This window comes from Berghia stephanieae, chromosome 3 (genome assembly GCF_034508935.2).
Source record: "Berghia stephanieae isolate SIO BIC M18660-M18661 chromosome 3, UCSD_Bste_1.3, whole genome shotgun sequence".
Taxonomy (NCBI): Eukaryota; Metazoa; Mollusca; class Gastropoda; order Nudibranchia; family Aeolidiidae; genus Berghia; species Berghia stephanieae.
The window spans coordinates 94,999,143-95,010,421 of NC_088362.1; the positions used below are offsets into that span (position 1 = coordinate 94,999,143).

General features: G+C 35.4%; 1 protein-coding gene across 1 annotated transcript in view; it reads left to right on the forward strand.

The window, feature by feature from the left end:
- LOC144968891 (BRCA1-associated protein-like) overlaps positions 1 to 10,801 on the forward strand; it is a 33,601-nt gene extending 22,800 nt beyond the window's left edge. The window contains exons 14-16 of the mRNA XM_078907714.1: positions 41 to 154; positions 4,792 to 4,926; positions 5,889 to 10,801. Coding sequence (XP_078763840.1) covers positions 41 to 154; positions 4,792 to 4,926; positions 5,889 to 6,062 — 423 coding nt within the window. The 3' untranslated portion in view covers positions 6,063 to 10,801. The remainder of the gene's footprint in view (positions 1 to 40; positions 155 to 4,791; positions 4,927 to 5,888) is intronic.
- Positions 10,802 to 11,279: the final 478 nt, after the last annotated feature.

Consider the following 11,279-nt stretch of genomic DNA (forward strand, 5'->3'; position numbering starts at 1 on the left):
ATCAATCATTTTATTTATTTTCCTTCTTGTGATATTGTAGTTAGACAATTGCAACCAAAGATTGGAACATGAAATGAGAGAAAAGGAAGCCATAGAAAGTCGATTTACAGATGTGAACAAGGAAAAGCTGACGTTGGAGAAAAAGCTTACTCAAGTGAGTTGCAAACGTTTGCAATCCTTTCAATTGAAAAGTTTCATGTGACCCACTTCCACAATCTGGTTTAATTTTGTATTAAAATTTGTGTTGATATTTTAATTTAAAAGCAAAACCACTACATTCAAGAAATTTGAGATTTTGGAGTTTTATTTGTCAATGAAACTGTTATTAGTAACTTATTTTATGGCTGTTATAAAGATGAGAAATTTATTGGAAATACTGAGCTGAAACAAATCTCAATTATTTATTTCAATTTTTGCATCATTAAAAAAAAATACAGATGCAAACTTCTTGATTTGATAGAAACTTTTAGTGTATAAACTTACTCTGACATTTTAAAATTTAGCTAGTTTTCTAATCGTGTATAAGATTAAAGGACAACAATGATGATGATGATAATATAACATATCAAGTTGGCTCATATCAGCAAATGGAAAAAAGAGGTGTCACAACTAACCTTGAAATCAATTCTCTTTAGACATAATCTTGTGTTTTAGTGTATCGTTGTCTTGAAGGTGCTGCCCCTTCCTACCTTTCGGAACTAATTGAAAGATATTCAAAACCCCGCCCCTTACGTTCGGCCAGTGATTCCACAAAACTAGTCGCACAGGAATTCGGAAAAATTCTGGAATGAGATCCTTTTCTCATTTCGGACCCTCTATTTGGAACGCCTTACCGTAGAGCATTCGTGAAAAAGAATCTTTGTCTATTTTTAAACGTTCGCTTAAAACATATCTGTTTCGATTTTAGGAGATGGTATGAGAAGGTTTGGTTTGTGTTGTGTTGTGTGTGTGTGTGTGTGTGTGTGTGTGTGCTTATGTGTGTAAATAATTATGTTTCAGCCAAAGTAATTTGTAATTTAAGCGCTTAGAGTCTGGTGTCTCGGAGTTATAGCGCTATATAAGTTTTCAGCATTATTTTTATTATTATAATCACTGATGCTCCAGCAGACTAGTTATATAGTGTATGTGTGTAGTTGCCTAACAGGCAAGACGTGTTTTTGTTGTTGTGACATTTCTCTTCAATTTTTACCGATTTCAAGGATTTACACGTCTTATTTCAATTCAATTTTTATTCAAGGATTTTTGTACAACACGTAAGATACCATTGTGATATTGCTTTAATTATATTTTATACGGTTTTGACATCATTTTTATCGAAATTGTTTCGGACTATTTTACAATGTTTCACCAAGACCCCGCCATTTTTACTCGTTCTCACAACCAATTTTTACTGTCGGCTGTCGTTGGACTTTTATTCACCCTGCGCTTTTATTGTTTACAAATTGAAAACACACATTCCGACCTCAAACGTGAACACCATTACAATCAACAAAAGATTGTCTGTAAACGTGGTGGTCGACGTAAACAACATGTAATTGAAACAACAGTCCCGCGACGTCCAGTGAACTGTCATCGTTCAACTCGACCACCACAGACGTTAACAAAAATATTGACAAATGACACAAGACCAAGTCATGGAAATCATAACATTTGTATTGGCCATATTAACGCACAGTCATCGAGAAACAAGACATTCGATATAATCGATGTCATAGATCAACACGATATCGATATTCTATATATAACTGAATCATGGTTGCGTCAGTTCGGTGATGAACCTATAATGAAAGAAATGACACCTCCCGGCTACAAGATGGAATCGTTCCCAAGAAATGGACGATCAGGAGGGGGGATCGCCATCATATACAAACACGCTCTTTCGTCTAAAATACAAAACAGGCCAATTTCGTTCAAAAGTTTCGAGTGTGTCCAAACCACATTGACCTACCCTCAAATTTCATTTTTAATCACTTGTATCTACAGACCACCCCCAAGCAAAAAGAACAAACTGAGACAGAATGATTTTGCTGACGAATTTTTAGATTTTGTATCAAAAGACACATCAAATAAGCGAAAGATTTATATCGGCGATTTTAATATTCAGTTTGATGTTGATCAGAATAGTCTCGTTAAAATTATAAAAAATATGCTGAATGAACATGGCCTCACTCAGTTAGTGACCTCTCCAACTCAAAGATTGGGGCACATCTTGGACTGGTTCATCATTGACACACCCTCGCTTGTTGAATCAATTAAAAATATCAAAAAAGAAATTTCAGACCACAATCTGATTCTGGCAACTCTCAAATGCATCAAAGAGAAAGCAAAGAAAGTCAAGATAGTGTCTAGGGATACCAAAAAAATAGACATTAGTTCCTTCAAAAACAATCTGTCAGAGGAACTAGGAAGAATGGATATACCATCAGCACAGAAAACAGACGAGGTACTGCGCAACGTCATCGACAGGCATGCGCCAAACACAACTAGAATAATAAATTCCAGGAAACCGTCTCCGTGGTTTAACCAGAGTGAAAAAACTGCCAAAAGGGAAAAAAGGAATGCAGAGGCATCGTGGAGAAAATCGGGCCTTGAGATTGACCGGCTGATATATATAGCAAAAAAGCATAAGTATAAAACCACCTGCAAAAGAGCAAAAAGAAACTATTATAACACAAAACTGTCATCAGTGAGGGACACTAAGGAATTTTTCTCTGTTTCAAAGGAACTTTTAGGGGAAGAAAAGGGCATGTGTCTACCCACTAATATCCCGGTAGAAAAGCAGCCGGATGCATTTTCAGATTTCTTTTCGGGAAAAATATCGAAAATTCGGAACAATTTGGACCTCGTGCAAAATGAAGATATAAATTTCCACCCTTTTTCGGGTTCACAGGGATTCTCTTGTTTTAAAGAAACAACTGAAGAAGAAATTTCTAAAATAATTTTTTCATCTTCCTCGAAGTCATGTGATTTAGATCCTTTACCAACTAATATTTTGAAATTATGTCTTCCTGAATTGTTACCTTGCATAACTTATATTATAAATCAGTCACTTATCTCAGGACAAGTCCCAGATATCTATAAACATGCAATTGTAAAGCCTCTCATAAAAAAGCAAAATCTCAATGTAAATGACCTTAGTAACTACCGTCCCGTCTCAAATCTGCCATTTCTTTCTAAAATCCTTGAAAAAGTTGTACTCAGACGTCTTTCACAACATCTCCATGAAAACAATCTATGGGAAAAATTTCAGTCAGCTTATCGTTCTTACCACAGCACAGTAACTGCTCTGTGCTGTGTTGCGAGTGATTTGCTTGATGTTTTAGATAAAGGTTCTGTTTCTCTCCTGACATTGTTAGACCTTTCGGCGGCGTTTGATACTATTGATCACGGTATTCTCATTAAACGACTTAATATAACCTTTGGCTTGTCTGGGACTGTCTTGCAGTGGTTTGAATCTTATTTAGATGGCAGAAAGCAACAGGTTATGATTTTAGATAAACTTTCTCGTCAACATACATTGTCTTTTGGTGTTCCTCAAGGCTCTGTTTTGGGTCCAATTCTTTTTGTTTTGTATACTTCTCCATTATCTAATGTCATCACTGGTCATGGGCTGCGCTATCATCTCTATGCAGATGATACGCAACTTTATGCTACTGATAAAACTAAAAATCTCGAAAATATTGTGAAACGTGTGGAAGAATGTGTGACGGATGTGAAAGAGTGGATGGATGCAAACAAGTTGAAAATGAATGAGTCAAAAACAGAAGTGATGATTGTGGGAAATAGAGGGCAGTTGAAGGTGAATGATGGTCTTGAGGTGTTGATTGGGGTGAAAAGATCAAAGTTTCAAAGACTGTGAAAAATTTGGGTGTCTATTTTGATTCAGAAATGAAAATGTCAGCTCACATTTCTGCTCTCTGTAAATCTTTATACTTTCAATTGAAGAAAATCAGTTCGATCCGTCAGTATATTGCAATTGGAACATGTAAAACATTGGTTGTTTCCCTCATTTTTTCGAAACTAGACTATTGTAACTCGCTGCTTGTCAACTTGCCTCAGGCTTCTATTAAAAAATTGCAACTACTGCAAAACAGTGCAGCAAGATTAGTTTTTGGCAAAAAAAAAATTTGATCATGCAACCCCTTTGTTGGCCTCTCTCCACTGGTTGCCCATTGAAAAGCGCACATATTACAAAGCAGCGTGTCTTGTTTATAAGTGTTTGGCTGGTATAGCACCGGCATATCTCACAGATCACGTGGTCATGTGTAAATTTGAAAATTACACTTTAAGATCATGTAATGACCAAACGAAAATTTCGGAAAAAAGATCAAGAACAAAATTTGGTGATAGATCGTTTGCTTGTTTCGGCCCCAAGATTTGGAATGAACTACCACGTGGTCTGAGGGAGTGCAAGTCTTTACCTACTTTTAAAAAGAATCTCAAGACACATTTTTACTGTATTTGTTTTTCTTGACTCTATATGAATCCTTGATTTGGCTATGAATTGTTATTGTTGTTATTATTTTATTTTTTATTTTTTCACTTAAAATTGATATTTATATTGTAAAGTGCCCAGAGCTTGTGTTTTACACGAGAATGAGCGCTATATAAATGTGTATTATTATTATTATTATTATTATTATACAATTATTACTGCTGTATCAAACGATTTACTGTGGTTAAATTCTATGTTATTAAAAGATTAAATTAGTAACTACTTACAACAAGTATAACAAAATCATTTCATTGTTTCATTATTAATTGTTTATTGAATATGATTCAATCCAACAGCTTCATTCGAGGACAAGCAAAGTTTTGACTGAATTGCAAGACGAGAAACAGATGAACAAATGTCTTTCAGAAAACCAGCAACAGTGGATGGTGAAGGTCACGGATCTAGAGGCAAGATTGAAAGATAAGGAAAAAGTATGTATTAATCCCCCTTCCCCTTCTCTCTCTTTCTCTCTCAGCCCCCCCCCCCCCCACCCCACCCCCCTCCCACCAAGTGAGCTTTTGGTCGCGCAATATCCGCTAGATATGCTTAAAGCGCTTTACAATGGGTCTTAAGTCAATAGCAATACAAAACATGTAGGACAAAAGGTGTAAATTCAGTTTTTGAATTTAAAAATTATTTCTTAAAAAGACAGTTTGAATGGCCTATTTAAATTGAGTCATAAGTATATTGAGAGAATAGTTTTTTTTATCAAGCATTAATTTGATCAGGGAAGCAGCATATTTTGTTTAATTTTTTTTATCAACCCTGTTAATGGCTACTTACTCATTTTACTCCTGAGTTTTGTGAAACATTATTAGTATTATAACACAGCCTTCTGTAAAGACTCCACTACATGCCACTCTCAGATGGACTCGAACCAGGGATCTACAAAGCCGCACAATAAGAATAGTGAGATATTATGAAAATCATTTGTTGTGGGCCGACGTCAATCTTTTTGGAAACAATGGAATGGTATCCATTGGTTGACATTTTATTTTCAGAAGACTCAAAATGTTCAATAACGTCTTAAGCTGTTGATAATGAAGTAATAACGTTTAGGACAGGTACCAAGACTGGAATGATTTACCCGAATCTTGTGTGAACAAACAACAGATTTAGACACCTTCAAGCAAAGAGTATCAAACTACATCATCCTGAACACCAACCTTGGCTACCACATTCGACAACTCTCTCTGTCCTTGAATACAAATACTCAGAATTGAGTCGACTTAGAGTAACATTCATATTGATGGCCCGTTGATCAAACCTCTGAAATAGCCTCTTTGCGATACTATACTTCAGAGGTTTGATCAACGGGCCATCGATATTCATTTACAAGCTTTCAAAATCATAATTGATTTAGGTAACTTCAACATTATATATTTTGTTTCAGGAAATGACAGACCTACAGGAGCAACTTCGAGATGTTATGTTTTATTTGGAAGCCCAACAAAAACTTGCCAATAGCACAGATGTGACACAAGCTGAAATTCAAGGGAGTCAAGTCGTTGTCAGTCCTGGGTCTGCATCAGGGTCTGGTGTCAAGAAGTCAAGGAAAAAGAGATAGTCTTGATGAGTCATGATGAAGCTTTTTAATGATAATGTATAAAGAGTTTGATTCCAAAATGTGACCAAAGCTTGTAAATTTCATTTGATGTGGGTCAAGTCAAGAAGTGCTAATAACATTTAAAGTTTTGATCAGCGCTTATTCATCATTTTGTTTGGGAAAAATTATGATATTGAAATACATGAGTGTAGCCATTTCATGCCACGTCTTAATAAGCATTAAGCGACATCAATTGCCAAAATGACTATTATTTAGTGTACCAAGTCAGACTTGGATCATTTTACAATCGTTGATTTCATGCATCAACTTCTATTAGGATAAAAAAGACACACTACGAAGCATCACTAGGACGTGGAGAATGTTGTCAACTTGGCATTTTTGAGTTTCAATACTCTTTTAATAAGTTACATTTCATCAGCTCCAATCATAATACTTAGTATTAGTATTATATTATGCATCTGACTATAGATATGAATAAACACTAGTGGTATAGTTTTTTACTACTCATATCCTTTTCATTTATATTAAGGGAGTGGTATAGATTTATATAATCTAAATTAAAGTAATATTGAAAGATATGAGAGATATTGATACAGACAGAAATAAAGATATAAAGTGTAAGGCTTTCACATTTTACCACATCATTTGATTTGTTTGTTCATCATTTTGAAACCAAATTCTTCATATTTCCTCTAATGATTAATTAATCTTGTATATAGTTTCTGTGTACATCATCGTAATTTCCATGCTGTGGTCGGCAGTCAATATTCTGATTTTTATAATTTAGATACTGGGTATGATATCATATTTCCCTTTAAATATCATTTCCAGAATTACAGATGTACAATTTATTGGTCACTATTTGTTACATTTATGCTTTTAAGAGTAGGGCATGAACATCAAAATGTCAAATAATCATTGATGTTGTTAGATAAGATATGAATCTATTTTGAAGCATTGCCCCATTGATATAGTCTTTCCAATTAAATGTAATCTCCTCAGTGCAAACTAAGTGTAATCTCAATACAAAATAGTCATTTCAGAAAAGAAACAGGAATCAAATGTCTTCTAATGGTGAGACAAAACCTCCAGTTTGGGAATTTCCATAATGGAACCGTCGTGTGTACATACCAACCTTTGTAAAAATGATCTGACTGGTATACACCATACATACCAGAAGTCAAAGTCTCTGCATATAGCATTTGAGTGAAAGAAATTGTCTTTCTGATCATAGTATTAAACCTGAATGGGGTTCTCGACCTCCCATAGTGGGCAAGGAGGTACTTGTTGTGTCTTCTATCACCCTGCATCTGTTTTCCAATTGCTTTCTGTCTTTGTCTTGGAATGAGATTACTAAGTTTTGTCCTGACCCTGGCCCGAGTCCTTGGCTGGGAGGAAAACATTTGAATGTATAGTTATAGTTTTGGGAGGTGATATTTTTTCCTTGTAAATCATCTCTCTGTTATGTACTGTTATTTTTTTATTTTAACATATGATTTGTAAACATTTGAGTGTATTCCTCTTAGTGGGATCTTGTGTTGGTATATCTTGCTATTTTTATATAGCGGTTACTATTCCCGCTACTTGTGTAGGATTCGTACCCTAAACTTGCACATGACGTTTCATGCCAAGTCTGGTTGAATTTTGTTGGTAAGTTTTTGTGAAGTTGGTAATTAAGGGAGGTCACTCCTTTTGAAAATAATCACTGTTTACATAAACTACAGCATCAAACAGGAAGTGGATCAGATTGAATATATTCCATCTTTTTGACAAATCTAGTAGTGCCAAGGAAGTGGATCAGATTGAATATATTCCATCTTTTTGACAAATCTAGTAGTGACAAGGAAGTGGATCAGATTGAATATATTCCATCTTTTTGACAAATCTAGTAGTGACAAGGAAGTGGATCAGATTGAATATATTCCGTCTTTTTGACAAATCTAGTAGTGACAAGGAAGTGGATCAGATTGAATAGATTCCATCTTTTTGACAAATCTAGTAGTGACAAGGAAGTGGATCAGATTGAATAGATTCCATCTTTTTGACAAATCTAGTAGTGACAAGGAAGTGGATCAGATTGAATAGATTCCATCTTTTTGACAAATCTAGTAGTGACAAGGAAGTGGATCAGATTGAATAGATTCCATCTTTTTGACAAATCTAGTAGTGACAAGGAAGTGGATCAGATTGAATAGATTCCATCGTTTTGACAAATCTAGTAGTGACAAGGAAGTGGATCAGATTGAATAGATTCCATCTTTTTGACAAATCTAGTAGTGACAAGGCTGTGGATCAGATTGAATATATTCCATCTTTTTGACAAATCTAGTAGTGACACACAGGCACTGATTCAGACTCCGTATCAATACATACTGAATAGAAATGGAACGCATAAAGCTTTAGTTTTTTCAAAATCTCAAATAATATTTCAGCATAGGCATTTATCTAGAATTTTTTTTTTAAATGTGTGTACATATCAAATATTCAAATAAAATAAAATTCTCATTCTAGACTCTTTCTGTTAATTTCAATCAACAACCCATAAATGGTACGTTTTTTATATGTCCAAATATGGTCACAATTGAATCATTCTGACAATTTCATTGGTTTATTTTTCTATGCAAATGAAAGTGCGGTATTCACTTCATGTAATTTTTTCAAGGGCCCATTAGTCAGGAAAAAAATTGCTTTTAATGTTATTCAGAGTCGTGTGCTAGTAATCCCAAGCACTAGTTGTAAGTACACATGAGTGTAACCTTTAGCTTAAGTTTTACCTATGTACATATTGGATAAAAAGTCCCTGATAAGCAACCCTCTTGCACATCTTCTATCTCTCTCCAACCCCCCCCCCCCCCCCCACACACACCCAATGTGCTCACACTAAATTACCATGCAATAAAGTCTTTAAGAGAGAGAGATCTGACAGTACGCACTTTTGTGACAAAGCAGAAAGAAAAATAGAAAAGAAAAATGTCACCCCTCCCCCTCTAAAAATTGTTTTCCTTTACAACTGCTGTATCTACCTTGTTGCCATCAATGAAATTCTTTTGTCCAATGGCAGTTGGGGGATTGGAGATCCCATGGTGTTTGATGGGGCGGTTAGGGGGAATGCATCTGGACTCACGCTTTATATTCTTTCTCTTTAGGTATTTCTAAACAGCCCTTCCTATGTATGTGCAAATAACTTTTTATCAATTATTTATGCAGTCTTTCATATTCGTGAATATTTTGAATTATGGTTTGATATTTCTCATCATTTGTTTCTTCTTTTTTTTATTTATGGGATCCTGTGCTGATCTGAGCAAAGGGAAATCTTACATCATACTTTCCCTCTAGTTATACATTTTCTCTAGCTCTTATGACCCAAAATATATAGCTGACATGGCAGATTTTTTTCTTGTGGCCGCGACAAATCCATGATTTGCATTGCAGTCGCAAAATCTGCAGCTTTTTTTTTTTTGTGTGCAAATTTTTGAGAATTTATAAGTGTGTTTATTTATTTTTAGAAGGGATTTTTTTCACAGTAACGTCATTACCGAAAAGAATCCCATATTCACTGTTTCAACTGCTATACTGTAATGGATTGCTTATTTTCTGTTCAGCTGATAAAGAGGCAGGGCCTTCGTGTTATTTCAATAACACAAATCGAAATTAAGTACGGATTGACAGAGGGCTCTGGTGAGCACCAGTGGGGATTGAACAAGGGACCATTTGAGGTGGAGATCTGTGAAGATAAAACCCAGGATAATGGGTGGTAAATATTAGAGGGGAGGAAACTTTGTGACCCTGGGTTGTAGATAGTAAGTAGTGGGGAATGAACTCCAGGACAAGACAGAATGTAGACCAGGCGGACACCCTGGCAGGAGTTCTTGGCTGGGAGGGAAACAGTCGAATGTATAGCTGTAGTTTTGGGAGATGATATTTTTTTCTTTGTAAATCATCTGTCATGTACTGTTATTTAAAAACAATTTAATATATGATTTGTAAACCTTTCAGTGTATTCCTCTTTGTGGGATCTTGTGCTGGTGTCTGGGTGAGACATTTAGGTAATCTCAAACTAACTACATTGATAGTGTGCTCTTGGAATTTACATCTGTTCCCTATTTGAACCATTCCCCCTTTGTCTCACCTTTTCCTCAAGTCCTTTTAAATGTACATCTAGAATTTTTTTACTATCCAATTTCCTTCCTGTTTACTGGTGCTGATACTGATATGACCTAAATGTGTTGCAAGCGCCGTAAAACCCTTAAGTAAACAAAAAAAGAAAATAATGTCGATAGTGTCCCTGAAGTTTGAGATTGAGGATAGGGTAATGATCGTTTCTACTACATACTTACTCAAACCCACAACGCTTTTCTCTTTCATGAACTTGCCTGTCCGTTTTTACGAAAATCTGTTGCAGTTTTTTGCAAATTTTATTGTTTTTTGCTTGCAAATTTGTGAATTTGGTCTCAAAATTTTGGATTTTCACTTTATAACATTTAAATTGTATTCTTATGGTGGAGTTATGAGGTGGTTTCAGATCAGACTGGAGTTTTTGGTTTTGTAATCTTTCTTTTCCCTGTTTCAAGTCATTCAAAGACGCTTTGAGGCTTGTAAGGGTGGCAAATTCCATTATAATTTATATGATATTTTTAATGAATGTCGTCTATTCAACTCTCATGCTGTTTTTAAGAAAAATGTAAATGAAAGTATATTAATGTCAATGTCTGGCAACATAATAAAATTTTAAAAAATCCTGCTTGTTTTGAAAAGTTCTATTTTACAATCAACTTTTTGGCAGTGCAAGTTGTATTACCATGTGAGTGGAAGACTGGCTGTTGGAGCTTTATCAGATGGGAATTGACAATTTTCAAATTTTGCTTTTGATCCTGTGGATTTATAGGTCAACTCTTGCACGATGGAGGTGACGATAGAGAGATGCCCCCTTCCCCCCCCCCCCCCCCCCCCCCTCCAAAAAAAATAATCAAAAAATCAGGAGCTTTAAAACCTCGGTTAGGGGCAACTTCCCTCCACTCACTCATGACAATCATCACTGCCACTATTACAGCAACTGCTTTGCCACCTCCAAATCATTGTCCCTGCCACCACTACAACTACAACTACATCATCATGATCATCACTCACAACTTTGCTTCAAGCACTATCCTATCGTCATGATCGCTCACACAACTGCTACAACCACCAGATTATCCTAACCACAACCATTACTTACAG